The following is a 22,213-nucleotide window of genomic DNA, read 5'->3' as shown; positions in this document are numbered from 1 at the left end:
ACACAGAATCTTCAATGTCAAGTTTAAAATTGTGGTGATGAGTGGAAAGAAAACACACGAAGAGAGAAACTTTAAACGACACTTTGTGGATGTGTTGAAGTTGTGCAAACCTACAAAACAAGCTGTTGCTACAAAAAAAGAAGCTCCGTGATAATTTTCAGATATTTTAGACTGAGAGTGAAAAACATGCAGCTACGATGTTCTTATCCCACAAGCAGATGACACCAGAACACCGTTGTGTTTATGTTCCTTCCTCCAAACAAGTGTTATCCCCACCAGGGATGTGCTTTGCTCTACCTCAGCCTCCTTGGGGTGCGATGAGAAACATTTAATCTTGCGAGTGGTCTGCTTTCCTCTCAGGACGAGTGACTGACAGCTCCGCTGGCCAGTCACACAGCTGATGTCCACCCGCTCCAGAAAGTGCACGTACACCTGCCAGATCTGGGAGGGCGCTGCCATCCGCCTATCGCTACAAACAAAAAATAAACAAAAGAACAAGTCAGCATAATCAAATGCAATTAGACCATGGCTCCCTGGAGGTGCTGCAGGTGCTGCATGAGGTTGGAAATGAGGAGAGCTGATCTACAGCTGCACTGGCATTTTAATAAGCCCAAACATCACAATCATCCTCTCACTGGTGAAATGTAGGGAACACAGCCTCAGAGGCCCAAGCTGGCTGTGAGTGGGCGGCAGGAGTCACCACCTCGGCTCTGCTCTGAGACAACAGCTCACCGGGAGCCTTTTGGAACTTCTGCAGTTACAGTGACACAATATGAGCTTTGGAGGAAACACAGAGACTCGGTGAAAATCATAGATGAGGAGAAATTGCTTTGAACTTCCAGTAGCACTTCATTGTGTTGGTTCCTAATGGTTTCCTGGGATGTTTTCAAACAAACGGAGAACCCGAATCACCCAACTAACCAGCATGATGTCTGATGCTGGTAATCTAAATTACCGACGATTTGTTATAATAACTGCAGCAGTAATGCTACATACTTAAGAGCTTACTGTGAAGCTAATGAGATCATTTCCTGTGTAGCTACACGTATGACATTTGTGATTAACAAGTTTTGGCTCCTCTTTGAGTCTATTGTCACACAAAAGCTCACACTAAGAAGACAGAGGGTGCACCTGCTATCAGGGTTTGGTGTCTAACTCAAACACATTTCTACATGACAACAGCTCACTCTGCCAGCTGAGAAACTTACAGGAAAAACTCTAATCTGGTGGATCTTGTCTTGAATTTGGATCAGTGAACAAACATGCAACTCACATTCTTGTTCACTGATGCACAAAAATAATCTTTTTGAGATAATTTAATTAGTAATTTAAAAGCATGAAATTTGTTTGGAAATGTATTATAATATAATATTATTGTTGTTGCTTCTGTGTTTTGTTAGCTTTTTGCTATAATTCTATCTCATGTTGATGAGAAAAAAACGTAACACGAGATAAAAGGTGACAATGAAGTAAACAAACATGGACGATTCAACAGGCAGCGCGTTCGTTTGTCCCCGAAAACCCAACATGTCTGGGTTTATGAATGAATCGGTCCTGACGTGAGCGTACTAGAGCTCTCCTAACACACCACAAACGGTAGGATTATCTGCCATGATTATCTTTAGAGTTGTTATGGTAATCTTTCAGATCGTTGGAAGGGGCGGGGCTGATAAAAAAATGTGCATTACTTAGTTGTGAGTAAATCGAAGCCGGTCTGTGTAAGTGATACGCACGTGAAAACCATCACAAAGAACGTTTTGATGTGTGGACTGGGACTCCCGGGCACTTTCAAGTACACATCCTGAGGCTCCTCCGGCGCCTGCAAAAAAACAGAAATCGGGAGCAACAGGTTTAAATGGAGTAAAGTGGTGACCCAACCTCATCAGGAATGGAGCGATGTCAGTGCAGAAAACACACAGTAATGCATGTGTGATCAGAGCGAGAAAAGAAGAGCATCTCACCAGCATCCTTGTCTGGCAGATGACGTTAGGGTCACTACAGCGCACAGAAATATGAGTCCTGGAATCTGGGGTTTCTGTTGGTTAACACATAAATAATAAATAAGGTGTTTATTTAGAAAACATTTATTAATGAATTCAGTGGTGTTTAATAATTATAAAAGAATCTGTCCTGTTCTTCAAACTTTTTAGAGTGAAGAAAAACTTGATTCCAATACAAAACTACTAGTCTATACAACCGCAAGCACCTAACTGGGGTGGGTTTGCAAAGGAGTTCTTCAAATGTCAGAACGTTCACAAAGACTCCCTTTTCTTGGGCATGGGTGTCACAGGCCTGCTCTTGCATCGCTAAAGCTTTAAACATGAAATAAAAAAAAATCTCCTCATAATAGTAAAAAAAGCAACAGGCCAAGAGGAATCCTTCTCACTTTGGTTTCAGAGGTAAAAACACAAGAAATTTGAGGAAATTTGGGGAGAAATTGGTTACAAGTGTTTGAATAAAAAGGGTAGAGACGAGTGAGACTCTTTGTGAATAAATGCATGATAACAATGTGCTTCAGTGTTGCACAATTATTTCAATTTAACCAGAATGAAAGGGAAGAAATGCCGTCTGACCAGGATAAGACTTTTATTAGACATTGAATTTATAACATAGAACTTTTATTCTGTGAAATTATGTATTTGATTTTCATTTTTTTCCTTAAAATAAATCAGCTAAACTTTAATCTGTAAATATTCAACTGCAGAATTTCAACATAAGATTTTCATCAGCAAAAATTGGATCGGGTCGACCGGCTTTTAGCCAATCAACTCAATCAGGTGACGATTGCTTTGGCCTGGGTCATCAAGAGGTCACCTCAGTTGTTGAATTATTTTTTCTGATGAAATGTTTACATTAAAATTCTGCGGTTATATTTTTATGGAGGAAAATTTTGCAGGCGCATTTTAAGTGAAACAAATTTAAATACATAATTTCTAAGAAAAAAATCTATGTCATTAACTGAATGTCTACTAAAAAAGTCATATCCTGATGAGTCTGTATTGATTCCATAGGATGATGTCATATGCCCCATGTGACCTGGGAATTTTTAAAATGTGTTTAAAAAATGTCATACATACAGACTCAGTGTGACTTCTATTGAATCTTTGCATATTTTCCACAACCACAGTTACAGCCCTGTGAGGTATTAGCTTTAGTCATGAAAGCACAAGCAGATGCTGTGGCATCGGGAGCAATGGATGAAGTGGAAAAAAAATGGGATAACATCAGCAACCTGTGGGGTCGTGCCACAGTGGCAGGCGGATGGCTTTTTTAAGAAAACAACGTTCGGGGTGGTAAAGTCGGAACGTCTGGTCCACAGCGTGAGGTGTTGGCTCCACGCTCACTTGGCAGATGGCCATTGGCTTCCCATCATCGGCTTTGAACGTGACCTGTGAAGAAAAGGTTAAAAGTCAGTGGCTCCAGCAGCCTGGCTTTCTCTTGTGAGATGTTAGACAATCTCTACAGCGAAACTACATTTCTGACATCGCCCACAAAGGTCATGTTTGTACAGAACAGTCAGACACTTTGTCAGAGTTTGCTAAAAAAAAAAAATCCTAATTCTAGACAAACGAGGGATTTCATTTGACTCTTACTTCATTTTCTGTCCTAAAATTATCAGCCTGACCTCTACTTTTCCTTGATTTCCTTTTAAAAAACAGCCTACAAAGAAAAACTCAGAGGGTTATCTTCTGATAGTCTTCTCTCTCTTTTAGAACATCAGTTATGTAAATGTTCTGAGTGCTAAGCATCTGCTTTGAGCAACCCTTGGATGCCAATCTGGGGACCAGGTTTGAGGGGATTTTAGGCAGCTTTGGAAAGTTGAATCGCCGCTGAGAAACCCCGTTCTAACAAGCTAATTAAGGTCTGAAAGCTTTGCACAGCTGATCTGAGCGCTAAAGCCTACATATGACATGTATATGACATATTACTTTTCTTTAGTATCACTCTTAAAGATCAAGTTCACTGAGAAACCCGTCTGTATTTTAGAAATATAATCATTCACTCTAAGTTCAACATGCAGACTGAAGGTGAAAATCGTCTTCTACCCCTATTTCCTGCATTAGCCGCCAACAGAAAATAGACGGGGAAAACTCGGATTACAAACGCCATTTGCACGTCATACTGTAAGTAAGTAAGTAAGTAAAAGTATATTTATATAGCGCCTTTCACAGATATAAATCACAAAGCGCTGTGAAGTTAGCATTCATGGACTGACCCATCTTGGCTCGCAACGGAGGAGCCTGTTGTTGATTTGGCTTCCAGGAAAGAGAAGAGCACTACTGGGCTAGTAGAAGCTAACCGTTAGCATTAGCAACTCCAGAACATGACAGACTTGTGTTATTTGTGAAGATAAAATATCAGCGTTGCAAAGTAAACAGTCAGTCACGTTGTTAGCCAATCAGAGGCGAGACATCTAAATATCAGGAAGTAAGACCTGCCATGTGCTGCTTCCCTCCGCTTTGACTAACTTCTACTTACTGAAACAGGAGCGCCAGAGCTCTTTTCCCCACAGAGATGGACTCACAAGGCATTCATTTATACTAGAGACCGCAGCAAATGTGTTTCCGCTAAATTAAATTTCTCCCTGAATAGAGATGTAGTCCCCAACTTTATGTTTTTTTTCCAGATCAGTTCATCATTCACATACGAGTAACTAGCAGCGTAGGAGGCAACTCGTAACAACTAAAGCATTTGAGCAAAGAATTCAGATTTCCTGACTGATCTACATATTCAGTCATGAGAGATAAGTTTAAACAGTCTGCTCATTGAACATGGAGCAGCTGTCCAAACCATGGATGTGTCAGATTTGCAGCCCCTTGTTGACTTGCAGGAGCGGCCCATATCTGGCTCCTGTGATGTATGCTGACTGACAGCAGAGCCAAAGCTGGCACACTGACAGCTCTGCTGTTGGGACTTGTCAGTTTTAGCGGGATACAGATTTGATCCAGACCTGACCTTTTTGACCTGTTGACAGGATTTTTTTCTCAGAGCAGCAGTGCTGACTTTGGTGCACAATACACACAAAGGGGAGAGAAACACAAATGTTTGGCAGACTGGCAAACATTTCATCACTCTGTGCAATGTGAGAGCTTTGGGTACGGTAGGCTAACATCAAGAAAAGCATGAGGTAACGCAGGTTAGCAAAGGGGTAACTGATAGCTTGCTAATTGCAAGGCTAAGCTAAACGTTGCAGATAGAATCGTATTTTTATTTTATAGGATTCAAAAGAAACATTACTTATTTACTTTGAAACAATTCCAGCTGGTAATTTTACTGAACAGTCTCATCTGGCTTGTGTAAGTCTGTGAAAAGTTCAAAGTGTTTTTTGTGTCTGTGTGAGACGAGAGGAGGGTGAAGACGGGGCACAGCCTTTCCTCTGGGAATTGTCTGGGAGTTGGTGTGTACACAAGATGCTAGGCTTTTGTATGGAGGAGAAGGTAAACCCGAATGAAGCTCCAAATCAAAAGATTCGTACTGTAGACTGAATTTAAGACACAGAAACACTCTGAGAAATAAAATGTTGAATTATCTCAACCAAGTTAAGTCAACATGGTTCCACTAACCCTAGTTGCTTAACTGTAAAGAGTAACATACATTTACTTTTATCATAACAACATAATTTACTCTTTACATTCAACTTGGTTAAGTGGACATAACTTGGTTGAGTAAATTCAACTTTTCATTTCTTACGGTGAAGATGCACCAACTTTATGTAACTAGTATTTTTAAATTAGTTACTGCACAATAAAGATCTTGCAAAAGGAAAAAAAATATGCATCTGATATGAAAAGGCAAAAAAGCTGCAGATGGAGATAAACATGGTTCATTATTTTAAAAAGATTGCACGAGGCTTAAAAGCACACTCGGTACCTTGATAGTTTTGGCGTTAATGATGTTGGACTGATTCCTTTTGGCTGTTTGAGCACCTTTGCCTGAAGGCAGGAAGCTTGGTCCCTGTGAGGATTTGATAAGAAACAGAATCATTATCAGAACTTAACATCTAGCAAAAGAAAAATAATTATAATACAGCAAATAGATGCTAAACAGATTACATCTACACACCCTGCAACAAAACTGTAAATGACACCAAGCAGGATTAACCAAAAAGCACAGAATCATCAGCAATCCATAAAAAAAGACTAAAATGAAAACTACAGCTGTTCTGAACTGTACTTTTGACAGATTAAATGGAATACACATTGTGCTGGTGAAGGTTTTCGGTCATCCACATCATGACAAGCCAAAGGATTCAAATAAAGGCCCCTGGACTCTTCTGGTTTCTTGATGTTCTCCTTCTCACCTGAAGAGCTTTGTCAAAACTGACTGGAATCTGGGAGAGTCGCCTATAAACTGTAGCTGTTGGCTGTTTCTTAACAAGCTGAAACTACCTATAAATACCCCTCCTCCCTACCCCCCCGATGAGTTGTTGATGTTATTATGTCCTATTGTGTTTGAATGGTTGTTTTGATTAAAACACATTTTGATACATTGACAGATTAGCTGTAGTTATTAGCTTAGTGATCCATAGTGACATAAGCAACTGGATCCCCGTCTTACCTCTATGGATTCCTCATAACAAAAACACATTTTTACAGTCAAGACCAGCGGACTGCAAAAGACTCTTGTCAGTTTGTGATAGAACAAAAGTTTAAGAGCTCCCTATAATCTTCCTCAAGTGTAGATGGGGTGGTATAACAGCTGGTTCCTTCTGTAAAACTAAATCCACCGACTTTAGGGATAAAGTTGGACTAAAGAAGCAGAAAGGACAAGTCTGGCTACAATTTTCCATCCAAGCCCCCCCCCCCCCCCCCCCCCCCCCCCCCCCCCCCAACAACACAGAAATGAGAAAACAAACATTTAAAAAAGCTGCGTCGGGCTCCCCCTCTTTACCTGGGTGGCCATGGTGTGGCTGCATGTGAAGCTCTGGTATTTCAGAGGAATGTGGACAGTTTCTTTAGGCCGGAGGTAAACCGCCGGACCTGCTGCACCTTCCTTCTCATGAAACATGTTCTCCTCCAGGTGAGTAGGAGTTTTGGTCAGGGCTTTGAAGTAACGCCACTCCTCGGTGTCGGTGATGACACTGGATGAAAAGATTAAAGGAAAGGAAAGTGTGATCAAAGCCACGGTTTGCGTTTTCCAGAAAATCCTCCTGAGCCACAACTTAAATCGTTATGTGATCAGGAAGAAAACCAATCTCTATTAGGTGATTTTAAAAAAGCACTCAGATGCTTTTTTTTCAGGGTGAACCACCAAAAAACTTTAGATTTATTTTACAAAAATTCTAAATAGTTCAATTGTTATTGTTTTTACTTTGCAAAATGAAAATAAATTGAGGGTTGAAAGAATTAAACAACCATGTAATTTATTAGCTGACACAAACACTGACAGTAACAGCTGGTTGGAGCCGGTTAAACTCATCCTCCTGTACCACACATCAGCTCCAGGAAACATGAGCTTCACTTTTTGTCTATTTGTGTGTTTTAGGAAAGGTGTGCATCTTAGATGGGCTAATTTAAAGGAGAAATACCATGACTTTTTTTCTTAAATACAATTGCAAATGAGCAAAACAAGCTAGCTTAAAACGTGTTTTCATTCCTCTTAAAAACAAAAAATAATAAAGAAATAGTTTTCTTGCATTTGTCTAAAAACCTGAGCCAATAACACGACTCGGACCAAAACCAACGACTGGTCTGTCTCACCAAACCACTGCACTTCCCCATCAACATGTGGCCTCCACTCATGTGCTTACAAATTTAGCAACAGAACACCACAGGTGTGAGAGGTTCTCCGCTCAATAATATCAGAGAAGGAGAAACAGCCAGCTGTTACCACTTTGGGACAAACTACTAGAGTCCCTAAAAGAAAAACACCATTTTAAGTCACAGACAACAAAAGATGGTTGGACCTAGAAAACGATGACTGGTGTTCAGCGCTATCTCGTTGACTCTGGAAATGCGGGTTCCAGCATCAGGCTGACATGGCCTAGGAACAGGGTTTGAATTACAGGGGAGCTAAGGGGAGCCTAGCTTCCCTGAAAGGGTGATAGGCTCCCCTAGATGCCCTCAACTTACACACCATATTACATTATTTATATGAACACTCAGCGTACCAGGATTCTTTGAGTGGAGAGGATGGAGAGCGGCAGAGTGCTGATTGTTGATGTGCTCAAAGCCTTGCGTCCACACTAACATTCTCAAAATGGCGCAACCAAAAAATATATTCCGTTCATGTCTGCTCATATTCTCTGGTACTTTCTGTCTTTTATTCGCGCCTGATGCGCTCCGCTGCTACGGAGCTCATCACCCATGCTCTGGTGACACCTCACTGGTGCGGCTGCGCCCTTAGGTATTTGCTACATGTTGCAGCTTTAAGTTGTAATAGTATGGTCTTTATGGCAATTGTTGTAACACACTCATGATTAACTTAGTTTCAGTTATGTGACATTAAAAAAGCCAGATCTTACTAGAAATCATGTTAGGAACACATTTGTGTTGTCTATGAGAGCTTAGTGGCACCACATTGTGTTGAGCTGCTGCTTTCTTTAGGGCAACTCAATTATGTCAAGTTTCTTGTATACCCAGCTGATGATTTTAAGTAAATTTCACAACCAGGCAGCCTCATTTTCATACAAAATTATTTGTCTTACAAAAGAGATGGCTAATATGAAGATATAAAGAGGTCAGAGAACGTCCCAGTCCAATCCCACCAAGGGGATTTCTAGGGAATAAAGAAAAGGAAACGATAACATTTCGCTGGAGGAATGTCCCATCTCTCCTCCTTCCATTTTCTTTAAATGCAAATATTTCATGCACACACGCACACACACGCACACGCACACACACACGCACACACACACGCACACAGCCTATGCATATAGGGAGCTGCTCCTTTAGACTTCAAAGGTTCAGAGCCCTGGGCTTTGAGCGGACTCAAAGGGAGACAGTGAGAATCTTAGCACCCCACCTCTTTAATAATACAGACAATTTTATGACTATGATTCTACTATAGTGTTTAAATCAAACATTTGGTGTTTGGTTTGGGCAAAAGGACGTTTTAGAACATATACTCCATCTTTGTTAGGAATAGTGTAAAGAAGATGCAGGAAAGCGGAAGGTCAGACGGTTATTTATGGTCAGGATGAGATTCAAATGACTAAAAGAAAAGATGGAGGTGGGGGACGGGGGTTGCTGTGTTGCAAACAGGACAGAAGTTCATGAGCCAAAGCTTTTTTATGGATAAATAGCACCAACAGTATTTTAGCCTTCAATCTCTACTCATGCTGGGCTCCTTCAGGACAAGAATAAAACATATCCTTACAAAGTAGATGGTAACAGGTAGCAAATGTGTACCTCTAGATCAAGAGGAGCCTTTGAGCTTAAAAAAGCTGCACACATCAAAGCTACAGCTAGCTTAGCCTTGCACTAAGTACTCCATCTTCAAAGGCTCTGGAATTCTGGGTAAGGTCAGACTTCTCTCTTGTTTGTTTCTGTAGAACAAAGACCTGACCCAAGGCACTCTTTGTGTACTTGAGAAACCTTTGTGTTGAACATTGGCTGAAATATTGATGAGGAAGCAACACCACAGCAGCTTCAGACATCTGACCAAGCTGTGGCTCATGAAGTCCAGAACAGGTAACGTGAGCAGTTATTCAGTCCCTCTGAGACTGCTGTATGTACAAAAAAAGCTCAAAGACTGAGCTCAGCTAATAAATTCAGCAGATCCCAGCAGTCTTGGATTGAGAAGCAGAGTACATCATTGACAGGTTGTCAGTCCATCACACACTCAACACAAAGACACAAGAGACAGACAAAAACCCCACAAATGCTCACACACTCCCACAATTTGGATTCACCATTTACGGGCGGCTTTTGAGACAGTGAGAGGAAAACAGTCCAGGTACTGGGAGGTTCTGTTTGGAGTTTCAATTCTGAAACCAATATTAATAAACTATTGATGTCTAGCTGACATTTAGTTTTGTGGAATTGAAGATAGAATTGCAGGTTTAGTCAGAATTGTTGGATTTGTTTTCAGTGATATTTTAACCATAGTCTGAACAGGCTGTCTTCCGCTTTGTTGCAATTACAAATGGGAATGGAAAAGATGGCTTCCTGTGCTCTTCACACCTTTGTTATGTAAACAAGTTTTCTATATAAGTAGTAATCCATGTAACATGCTACGAAGTGGTTGAGAGATCACTTTATGGAACACTGAGCACCGCAGGTCAGGAACACCTGAACAACCAATCAAACACTTCTAGCTCTTGGCGGGTGCAGACGCTTTTTTCCTCCTCTCCTCCATATCTTATCCTCAAGGCCCTTTGTCTGTCTGTGTGTGCTGGGTGCACGGCTGCTTCTGCAGTTTTTCTGGAAACTGAAATTCACTAAAGTGGATCTCATCAGTTGGGCTCTCAACGCGATTGATAACATTTTTTCAACGATGAGAACGGGAGAAGGGGCTCGCGGATGCCCCTCCGCGACAGACCCAGTTGGACACATCATGGACTCCTGGAAACAGTGGAAGCTGATCTGTCTTTCTCAGCTGTCTGTGGAGGACTCTGAAGATGTGTGGATATTTGTGGTGTTGGTGTCAGGTTTCCTGCTCATTGGCCTTGGAGAATACCTGGCTTACTGGAAAATTAACAAGCTGTCGAGGAATATTGACCTGATCCCGGAGCTCAGAGATGGTTTACACCGCGTGGTGAATTCACAGACTCAAATCATTGTCGAGATGAATCGTAAGCTTGGGACTTTGGTGGAGATTCCTTCTTTGGCCCAAAAGATGAATGCCATCAAGGAGAGAGTGGACAAATCAGCACGGATTGGGATAGTTTAATGTCCATTATTGGGATTTTGAGAGGTTGAGGACCAACAAACTGTAAGACAGAGAGGAAATTATCTCTGTCTGGCCCCAAAACTATTTCTAATCTGAATCTGGCACCCTTGAGCCTGCAAGGCTCCAACGACCCCCCCCCCCACCCCACCCCACCCCCACCCCCACCCTCACAAGATATGTGGAATGTGCCGTCGCTATGGCAACTCAACTATGTCTCCTTTCCCAGCCTGGGCGGGACTGTGGGAAGAACATTGAAACGATCTAGGGTCTGCAACCCTCCAACCCTCAATGATCCTCCCCCTATCCACACTGAGGTGACATGCGCTGCTTATCGTGGCTGCAGGAACTGAAGTGGGGATAGTCCCAATCCACCACCCCACCTAGTGGACACTTATGTTGTATTGTCTGAAGTCTGTTGCATATCTGTTGAGGTGTTTTTGTTGCAGAGCAAAGCTGCCCTCCCGGTGGAGAGTAGCTCTGAAGTGCCTTTTTTTCCCCCTACACCTGAACCATTCCTCATGTAACCCTCTTATCTCTATTAAGGTAGCGCGACTAAGGTTGTGAATGACCACAGTCACCAATTCTTGTCATGTGTCTATGCCTATGTATGTCTGATCTATGAATTGTGTGTACTGAAACTCTAATTTCCCTCCGGGATTAATAAAGTATCTTTGACTGATTGATTGATTGATTGATTGATGAAAACCTTCAAGGCCAGCATAACAATAATAGCAACTCATAAAGGATTCATAATTAATATATCAACAAATAATTTCTAAATGAGTCATTCACTCATTTAATAAATATGTTGTGGTTTCGTGTATGAATCAATGACTTGTGAGCCCGTTTCGGGGGTAGAAGTTAATCCTAGGTGGTGGGTGGGGAGATCGAAGTTTTGTTCATTGATATTCATGGTATGCAAATACCTCACCTCTGATTGGTTAGGGCCAACACAACTCTTTCACTGCCTCCATTCGCTCTTCTTTCTTGGGTTAAATACAATGTTGCAGTTTTATCTTTATAAATAACACACGCCTGAATGTGTTCTGCCATGTCGTGGAGTTAATGGTTAGCTTCTACCAGCGGATATGCCACCTGCTCTCCCCTGGCCACAACGTAAACGCAGCCTTTCATGATCACTAGAAAGAAAGAAAGAAAGAAAGAAAGATCTTTTCTATGGCGTCTCTCAAGATAAAAATCACGAGGCGCTTCACAAGAACAAAATGTCACGACGTGCGCAGAGTGAAGCGGAGCTAAGGCGAGGATCCAGACCGGGGAGGAAGCAGGCAGACAGGTAGGATTAATTCCACAGGTTTATCAGGACGCACGCTGACACTGGAACAATGACACCAGAAGGAACACAGAACAGAAGGGGTTTAAATACATGAGGAACGGGAGCCATGGTGATTGGGAAACAAGAGGCAGGTGGGACCAATTAACAGAGACACAGACTACAACCTAGGAGAAGACAGGACAGGGTGTGACAGTACCCCCCCTCAAAGGGAGGATCCCAGACGCCCACAGGAACCAGGAGCAGGGCGGGGGGAGGGGGACCCGGAGGGAGGGCCCAGAGGACGATGGAGAGGCGGCAGGGATCAGCAGAGCCCGGGGGCCGGCGCCTGCGGCAGATGAGGCGACGAGCCCTTGGAGGCCGGCGGAGGAGGCGACGGGCCCGTGGAGTCCGGCGCCTGTGGCAGATGAGGAGGCGACGGGCCCGTGGAGTCCGGCGCCTGTGGCAGATGAGGAGGCGACGGGCCCGTGGAGTCCGGCGCCTGTGGCAGATGAGGAGGCGATGGGCCCGTGGAGTCCGGCGCCTGCGGCAGATGAGGAGACGACGGGCCCTTGGAGGCCGGCGTCTGCTGCAGATGAGGAGGCGACGGGCCCTTGGAGGCCGGCGCCTGTGGCAGAAGAGGAGGTGACGGGCCCTTGGAGGCCGGTGCCTGTGGCAGATGAGGAGGCGACGGGCCTCTGGAGGCCGGCACCTGCGGCAGAAGAGGAGGCGAGGACGGACCTTTGAGGGCCTGCGTCTATGATAGAGGAGCTCTGCAGGCTGGGCCGGCGACAAAGTCTCTGCAGGCTGGGCCGGTGACAAAGTCTCTGCAGGCTGGGCCGGTGACAAAATCTCTGCAGGCTGGGCCGGAGCGACCCTCAAAACCACCATCGGAACCGGAGACCGTGGAGACGCTGGGCTGGATGGAGCGTCGACCTCTTGAGTGCAGAGAGCATCCCCAGACAAGGCGTCATCAGACGAGCCGACTTCGGAGGAGGAGGCGGCGACGTCATCAGACGAGCCGACTTCGGAGGAGGAGGCGACGTCATCAGACGAGCCGACTTCAGAGGTGGCGGTGACGTCATCAGACGAGCCGACTTGGGAGGAGGCGGCGACGTCATCAGATGAGCCGACTTCAGAGGAGACGACTTCGGGGACGTCATCAGAGGAGACGACTTCGGGGACGTCATCAGAGGAGACGACTTCGGGGACGTCATCAGAGGAGACGACTTCGGTGACGTCATCAGAGGAGACGACTTCGGGGACGTCATCAGAGGAGACGACTTCGGGGACGTCATCAGAGGAGACGACTTCGGGGACGTCATCAGAGGAGACGACTTCGGAGACGTCATCAGAGGAGACGACTTCGGAGACGTCATCAGAGGAGACGACTTCGGACACGTCATCAGAGGAGACGACTTCGGACACGTCATCAGAGGAGACGACTTCGGACACGTCATCAGAGGAGACGACTTCAGAAAAGGAACGGGCATCGACTTCAGAACAGGAACGGGCGTCGACTTCAGAACAGGAACGGGCGTCGACTTCAGAACAGGAACGGGCGTCGACTTCAGAACAGGAATGGGCGTCGACTTCAGAACAGGAACGGGCGTCGACTTCAGAACAGGAACGGGCGTCGACTTCAGAACAGGAATGGGCGTCGACTTCAGAACAGGAACGGACGTCGACTTCAGAACAGGAACGGGCGTCGACTTCCATCGACTTCTGGTCCGGGGGCGTCGGCTTCGGGTCCGGGGGCGTCGACTTCTGGTCCTTCGGTTTTCGGACCGTCGACCTCTGGACCGGAACCGGAACCGTCTGCGTCTGGCCCGGAGGTGTCGGCTTCTGGTCCCTCGACTTCTGGACCGCCGAGTTTTGGACCGGTTCCGGTACCGTCTGCTTCCGGGTCGGTACCCTCTGCCTCTGGGCCCGCTCCGTCGGCTTCTGGGCCGGTGGCAGAGCCGCTGTTAGGAGAACTTGGAGCGATGAGGAGAGGCGGGAGGTCAGCTCGTCCAGCTCTAGCTCCCTGAGGCTGAGTGTCCGACGGAGCTGGGCCAGCTCAGCCCGCTGACCGGCGAGTTCCGCTGGGTGAACCCCGCGCTCGCTCCCCTGGCCCTGAGACGAGGAGGATAGAGCATCCAGGTGAGACTCCTGGCGGCTGATGAGCTCGCGGAACCGGCCGAGCTCCGCCCGTTGCTCTATCAGCTGGGCTTCGATTGCTGCTCCTTCCTCTACAGACGATGGAGGCGCCGGTTCGGCAGGAGACGGGACTGGTGGTCTGGCCGTGGGCGTGTCCGAACAGCCGTGCCGGGCAGGAGCAGAAGCGGGCTCACAGCTCCGCCTGGAGACCCCGGATGGTGGTGGAGTCCGGCGTTTTTCCCCACGCCGTGGACCGACTCCGGGGGAGCAGATAGCCAGCCTCGTGCCCTCATAGCTGGAGCAATCCGGGAGCGTCTCCCGGTCCAAGCTCCCGTCCGGTTCCGGGAGGGCGGCGAGGATAGCAGAGGGTGCCGATCGTTGCCGTCGTCTGCGGCGAGGCGGATCTGGAGCAGAAGGAGATGGAGAAGCTGGCCGGTGGTCGGATGTGAGCCACTGGAGAAGGCAACTCCACGGGAGAATCTCCCCGCTGGATCCGCTACTGGGTGGTGGTGTCATTCTGTAACGACATGCGCAGAGTGAAGCGGAGCTAAGGTGAGGATCCAGAACGGGGAGGAAGCAGGCAGACAGGTAGGATTAATTCCACAGGTTTATTAGGACGCACGCTGACACTGGAACAATGACACCAGAAGGAACACAGAACAGAAGGGGTTTAAATACATGAGGAACAGGAGCTATGGTGATTGGGAAACAAGAGGCAGGTGGGAGCAATTAACGGAGACACAGACTACAACCTAGGAGAAGACAGGACAGGGTGTGACACAAAAATGTTAAAATATAAGAAAGCTTTAAAAAAGATAAACAAAAATAAAGTTACAATGAAAAAAATATTAATTATTGTGATTAAAAAACTATAAGGAAAGGGAAAGACAAATTGAATAGGAAAGCGGGAACTCAGTGGATCCCAGGATAGGCAGAATTGTTAAAGAGCAGAATAAGGAGAGGGTGGTGATGAAGGTCACAGTGAGCGCGTCCACGAATATATATGTAATGGTGTGACGAGGTTCTGTGTGGCTTTTTCTGACACGAGCATTCCCCTGTCTACTTTCTTTTGGCTCTACACTCTACTACTTGCGTTGAATCCTATAGGCTCAGTGGACGGCCTTTTAACATGGCCCAGGACCGATCTGTGTCCAAACTGCTGCTATCCACACAGAACGGTAACCTCGGTGTGATGTAAGAAAGGATGGACCAGAACGCGGCTCACCTTAGCAAAGTCTCTGTGGGCTCCCTGTTATATGCTTGATAAAGTGTGATAGCTCAATGATGGGATTGATCATGCTTAGAACAACCATTGTAAGGTCACGACAGGATATTATTGTGGTCATTGTGAATCTTTAACATGGGGACAACTGTTGTGGCTAGGTCGTTGAGAAATGGAAGCAGGATTTGGAGCAGATGGCTCCAACCCCATCAGGCCATCAGCTTTGTGGTAGTGTGGCATGATCTGTAGGTGTGTGGCTGCATTCTGATGCAGTCCGACAGTTATGCCAGGACGAGATGTGGTAGTGTCTTGCTGGTATGTTTACATCCTTAAATACTACGGTTCACTTCTGATCCAATCCCACATTTGTAATGGGACCACTGAGTCATAAAACCCCCTTTATTCTAACAAAAGAACTTCCAATAAATGCTAAAGTTTCCAGGCTCATTTACGCGGTCCCTGGTTAAAGTGACAGACGGTTTAGTGTGGTGTCACACCGCCTCAACAAGAAATAAATAAACAAAGAGGGTGCTAAGTCAGAGACGGCATATACAAAGATGAATGACTCTCAATTAGAGTGGTCCCAGTGGTAGGGCTAATGCCGTAATGATTCATCCATGGTGCGCCGCAGCCTTTGTTGATCAACTTGATATATGTTAATCCAAAGAACGAGCATGAGCAGAATCCAAAACAAAGGACTCGGGGAAGCGGGATTAACGAGGAAAACGTAAAGAAACAGGCGCAGCGTTAATACCAAGACAGGGTCACCCAGCAAACAGCCACAGAAATGGTTTAAACTCATGGATTAAAGGGGACATTTTATCACCAGCTTTATGTTTTCATCTGTGTCAAGGACAGCCGTTTGTGATGCAGAGAGGAAATCCTCTTTGTTTGATATGTGTGGATAATGAATGTAATGCTGTGAGCGAACGTTCCTGAAATCTTGAATTGGAAGCAAACACAAAATCTGGAAAATACTCTTCAGAATTATGAATTTAAAGGTTGTAAAATTCATGCATTAAAAGGTGCTCTCTGATGTTGAAGGTAAGTTTTCAACAACAAAGTATTTGCCAGAAATTTCCTCAAAACATTTCGTCATGGCTAGATTCCACATTCACAGTCTGAGGTACATTTCTGCTAATTCTGTCAAGTCCTCAACCACTCTTGGAGGCAGTGTGAGCCCTGGATGCACACTTTCCATCAGTCTGAGATTCAGCAGACTTCGCTTGAGGGAATTACCCACAGTTCATAGTCCCATGACAAATACAGCCCACAGGCATTAAAGGAAAAAGAAAGAACAAAATGGAAAAGAGCACATTTGTAGAAGGATTTAAATGACAAATTCACAGGAAAAACTGAATTGGCCACATAAATGTAATTGTACTGAACAAAAAACTGCTCTCTTTGGATGTTACTTGTGTTCTGATAACTGCTCCTTCCAGGCTGGTGTTGATTCCTGCAGCTGTTCAACCTTTTCAGTGGTAGAGCGTCGGGTCATACCAAAGACTTTAAAAATGAGACCCAATGTCTTCCTGCTTAGCACTCAGCTTTAAGAGGTTGGATTGGGGGGTTAAACTGTCATGGTCTGCGTCTGCCCCTTCCTTCATGTGCCTCCTGGTGTTTCTCCATCCTCTCTAGGTTCCCTTCTGTGTCCTAGCGCCCTCATGTGTCATGTCTGCATCTTCTTCATGTGTCTTCTGGTTTTCCCCATTTGCCCCTAGATCTCCAGCCCTCTAGGTTTCTCAAGTCATTTCCTTTAGTTACAGCCTTGCTGCAGCTCACCCATCCCCACAGGGATCGGTCAAATGGTACTTAAACATTTTAAACATCTGTACAAACCACATGTCAAATACAAAATACCAAATAAAACTATAAACAATGTGTAAAGGGACAAACTTCAACATAGGTTGAAGTAAACCATTGTTCCTAATTCTCATCAAACCACTTCTGAGCATAAATCATCCAGATGGAGTATCAGGATTAGTACATTCATTGTAAATCTGCCATTTCCAGGCCTATACATGTCTACTGCCCTCTAGTGGAGGATCTACAGGTGGAAAGAGCCAATTTTATTTATTTGTTTCTATTATAATGTCATATAACGAATATATATAGTTGTTATTTTAAAACTAAACAATAAAAAATTCTATTTTGAAAACTGGGTTTCATTTGCTACTATAGAATTAAGGCATCAAAGCTGATGATTACATGAAGCTGGTTACTGCTACACTGCACTGATAGTGGGTTTTCTTTACAGAGAACATATTACCACCACACGTTTTTATACATACGTGTTCTTTATTTATGTTAGTTTATAGTGTTTTGCAGAAAAATATCAATGATCTAGGAATACATATCGTAAAGTATGTGCATTCAACCATTGTGTGGCGAATGCTCAGCATTCATCTGCTTAGCAACAGTGAAAGAGATTTTCACATGCTGTCATGAGGTAACGAAACATGATGGTAGTGAATTTTGATGCTTTAATTATAGAATAACTTGTCTTTACCGAGAGTTACAGACAGAACTTGATACCTCAACTGAGAGTGAATCTTTATACAAAGCTGTTTAAATGTTCAGCTGACATTTTGAAGAGACAAGCCCCCAATTTAAAACGTGTCAAGTGTGAGGATGAAACATTATCCTTTGAAACTGAGTGAAAATAAGCTCCTGAGCTTTAACATCACAATTGGAAACACATTCAAAAGGTGTGAACACAGCTTCACGGTGCAGCGTATTCTGTTACGGCATGATAACAAAAGCACAGAGAAAACACATGTTCACACCCAGTGTGTTGGATTGGAGACCCACCAATACATTTCTAACTTCTACTCATTAAAAAAAATCACATAATAAGCAAACATATCACCCTGATTCTGAAATGGAATCGGTCTGGCCAATACATTAAAGTGTGTATTTTCCCTGGCGACAGGGGGCAGCGTGTCCAAATAAGACCTTACCAATGGATGGCTATTAGGGTCAAAAAACCCTGGGATTACAATCTCCAGCCAAATGGCAAGCACATCAGACTCCCTTTCATCACTGGCAGTGAGTGAAGAAGTAAATGTGTAAAACAACAATGTTTATTATTGGTGAAAGTTTTGTAATCATCTGTTACAAATCAGTAAACGTGTTTTGTCCTCACGGGCTTCTGTAGAGGAAACATGGCATCCAATATGGCGTTGCCAAGATACGTAGACCCACTTCCATGTATTTTAGAACAGATTTTTATGACTATATGTTTTGAAAGTGCCAATATTTTTCAACTGCTGGGCATCTTTTAATTCTTTTACAATAACATTTCAATGGATATTTCCAAACTACAAATTGTCACTTTAACACATTCACTGCCAGCCTTTTCTTGATCAGAAAAGCCCTTCACTGCCAGCGTTTTTCAGCGTTTTTACAGTTTTTTTTCTGAGTCACAGAACGTTGCGCTCTATGATGGTCAATGCCAAAACTAACAAAACAAAGGGGAAACTCATGTCTTACATCAAGAAGAATCTGCGTGTTTTGAGCGTTATCCGTTCTTTCATATTCTGTTGTCGAATTGTGATCAGCAGAAGCTTTTCCGGTTGACACCTCACTTTTTTGACAGCGCCGGCCCAAAAATATCTCCTAACACATGGATTTTCTGCTTCCTGATTGCATGCCATGTGACGCACGTGGATGAAGATCGGCTTTAGAGCTGGGATGTTTGTTCTCACGGTACCGGGGCTCGTTCTGACGCCCACACAGTAAAACAATGCAAAGGCAGTGAACGGTTGGATTTAAAATGACGTCTTTTGTCATCAATGGCAGTCACTGAGTTAAAGTTGTGTAAGATTACAACAACAAACTAATTAACTGATCAAAATGTGTCACAATAATTGAGGTCCAAGATTCTCTAAAAAATACGAAAAAGTTCACAACAGAGGGACAATTTGAGTCATTTAACAATTATATCAGAAATATTATGAAATATGACACAAATACCTAGAGAATACTGGAATTTTTATCCAAGCCAAAAAATAAAAATGGAAAAAAATCCCTGCTTAATGGTAATGTGTTGGCTAATTAGTGGCCATCCTTCAAAAAAGACAAAAAATTATATTTAATCGAGTTTAGTAACACATTTTTAATAAAGTGTCAGTAAAAAAAATTCACTGCAAGCTCTTTTGGTAAAAAATATTAAATTAAAAATAATAAAGAGGTGGTACGAACGAGGAACAAAGTGAACATCCAGTGAAGTGAGTGTTCAATGGATTGCGGAGGAGGGGGTTTTCCGGACAAACGAGGAAGAGGACGATGACTGCAACCTGTTGGTCTATCTGTCATTCATCCATACTCTGGATATTCCCAGTACTACCTGGAAGTTGAGTGCTCCAACATTTATCTTTGTTGTTTTCCTCTCATCCAACAAAGATGTTATCGTGAGCTAACTAGCATTAGCAGTATGGTTCAGGCAAGTGCTAGCACTAGCTTGGGTCAGCGTTAGCGGAACCGCAATCCACATGTATGTATCGCTGGCATTGAAGTGGGTTGGAACATGCAAATTTAAAGTGAAATATAAGACGTGGTGTCTACGCTTTTGCTGTGTTTAACTAGCTATTCTCAGAATGAAGTGTTTGAAAGCAGCCATTACAACATTACCAATGTACATAGGAAACACGTTGCTGGTATGTTATATCAGAGGTAAATGTGGTTTTATATTCTACATGTCTGTACCATGCAACAATTATTTGAGAAAATAACTATGTATGTGCTCTGTATATATTCATTTTTAACAAAAATAAAATTACATGCACTCAACAACCAGAAAGAAAGAAAACTATCTTTCATTTAGCGCCTCTAAAGATACAAATCACAATGTGCTTAAATCAGGGTTTCAGCTACATGAATGTCAGCTGTTTGAGAATCTTACCTTAGCTCTGAGTCATCACTGTGAATCGTGACAGTTTGGGGAACAGTAAAGGGATTTTTCAGGACAAACTCCATGTATTCAGCAGAGCCCAAGCTGGCGTAGAGGAGGTGCTGGGTGGTGATGGCCAGGCTCAGCATGCTGGCAATCCCCTCTGCCTTTTTGTATTCTTCATTGGGTTTGACTTCACTGGTGAACCGGACCTCCTCTGCATGACCCTAACACCAACAAACAGGCGATAAACGTTAAGAGAGGCTAAATGTCAGACGCTCCACATCCTGTACAGAGGCAGATCATAACTAAAATCTCAGAGCTCACTTTCAGAGCTGAATGTTCGGTTAATGAGTTTGTAGAATGAAATGTCATCATAACTGATGGAAACAATAACTAAAGCGGAGACAGTGAAAGTCAGTTCGCAGTAAATCACAATTTTCTCTGTGACCTTTTTAGTGACTATTTCACAGCATATATTAACACATGACTGCCTCCCATCTGATTGCTCACTTTAAATGGAAAATGGCATTGTTTGAATGATTGTTTTGTAAGCAGCCAGGCTCTTTTTGCTACACGTTTTTCATTTCAGTCAAGTGTTGTGATCAAGAAAATGACCTTTTCAAAAACCTTTTAGACAAACATTTCCCCAGCAAAGTTAAATGGAATTTAAAGTTTCAGTCAACTCGGCTACACTAAACAGCGTTTTTAGCCCCACTGACTTGCATTAATTTTTTCGTTCTTCCGGTGACCCACGGTCCAGAAGTAGATGGGAGTGACATAGGCTCCCTATGGAATTCGGTCAGTGTCTTCAAAAGTACTGAATTCGGTACCCATCCCTAGTCACGTCTGAACTCCTTTGCTACCTGTCCTGAGCTGTGGTAATGCACAAATTTCCCCACTGTAGGATCAATAAAGTCTTATCTTATACACAGTAGTTTGATAAGTAGTTAAATTCAATTCAATTCAATTCAATTTATATGGCGCCAAATCACAAGCGTCATCTCAAGGCACTTCACATAATAAACATTCCAATACAGGTCAGTTCATTAAGCCAATCAGAGAAAAGTTTCCTATATAAGGAACTCATAAAATTGCATAAAGTCACTGACTGGTGTCAGTTATTTTACAGCAATCCTCATACTAAGCAAGCATTTAGCAACAGTGGAGAGGAAAACTCCCTTTTAACAGGAAGAAACCTCCAGAGGATCCTGGGTCAGTATAAGCAGCCATCCTCCACGACTCACTGGGGATCGAGAAGACAGAGCACACACACACACCAACATCCCCCCCCCCCCCCCCACACACACACACACACACGCACACACACACAACATATATACCAAGTAGCGTTGCCATGGTTACATTGTGATTTCTTAGTAAATATTCTATTTGGTGAGAGATAAACTTTATTGTATTTATCCTAGTGAATCTATAACTAAACGGGTAAACTAGTAGTAGCACATTCAATGTCAAGGAAAGTAAAATGTTATTATCAGGAGAGGGAGAATGTTTAAGTGGTTAGCAACAGTGTGCTAGAAGATGGCCCCCTCCATGAGGCCACCACAGCTCAGCAGAACATCATTGTAGCTTCTTCTGGGGAGAAAAACACTTAGAGAAAAAATAAAGTTAACAGTTGAAATTGCAGGAAATAATACAGTTAAAGAGCAGATTGTAGAAGAAAGTAGTCGAGTGTGAAAAGTGGTCAGTATGTCCTCCAGCAGTCTAAGCCTATAGCAGCATAACTACATAGATAACTCTGGATAATCTATCCTATTTAGATGGAGGCATGTTGGAGGCAGGGCAAGGGAGAGCCATCTTTACATACTGTACACTCCACCTCCCTTTACTCCCCCAC

General features: G+C 43.8%; 1 protein-coding gene across 4 annotated transcripts in view; it reads right to left on the bottom strand.

The window, feature by feature from the left end:
- The window catches only part of nphp4 (nephronophthisis 4), a 226,391-nt gene that overhangs the window by 8,613 nt on the left and 195,565 nt on the right, over nt 1–22,213 (bottom strand). For all 4 annotated transcript variants that reach the window (XM_015967467.3, XM_015967468.3, XM_015967465.3 and 1 more), the window contains 7 exons: nt 20,368–20,582; nt 6,892–7,081; nt 5,872–5,955; nt 3,233–3,389; nt 1,962–2,035; nt 1,734–1,819; nt 298–469 (listed from right to left, as the gene is read on the bottom strand). In XM_015967467.3, the coding sequence (XP_015822953.3) occupies nt 298–469; nt 1,734–1,819; nt 1,962–2,035; nt 3,233–3,389; nt 5,872–5,955; nt 6,892–7,081; nt 20,368–20,582 (978 nt within the window). The remainder of the gene's footprint in view (nt 1–297; nt 470–1,733; nt 1,820–1,961; nt 2,036–3,232; nt 3,390–5,871; nt 5,956–6,891; nt 7,082–20,367; nt 20,583–22,213) is intronic.

Source organism: Nothobranchius furzeri, chromosome 15, assembly GCF_043380555.1.
Source record: "Nothobranchius furzeri strain GRZ-AD chromosome 15, NfurGRZ-RIMD1, whole genome shotgun sequence".
Classification (NCBI taxonomy): Eukaryota; Metazoa; Chordata; class Actinopteri; order Cyprinodontiformes; family Nothobranchiidae; genus Nothobranchius; species Nothobranchius furzeri.
Note: the sequence above shows the minus strand (reverse complement) of the source record. Positions and strands in the feature narration are given on the sequence as shown.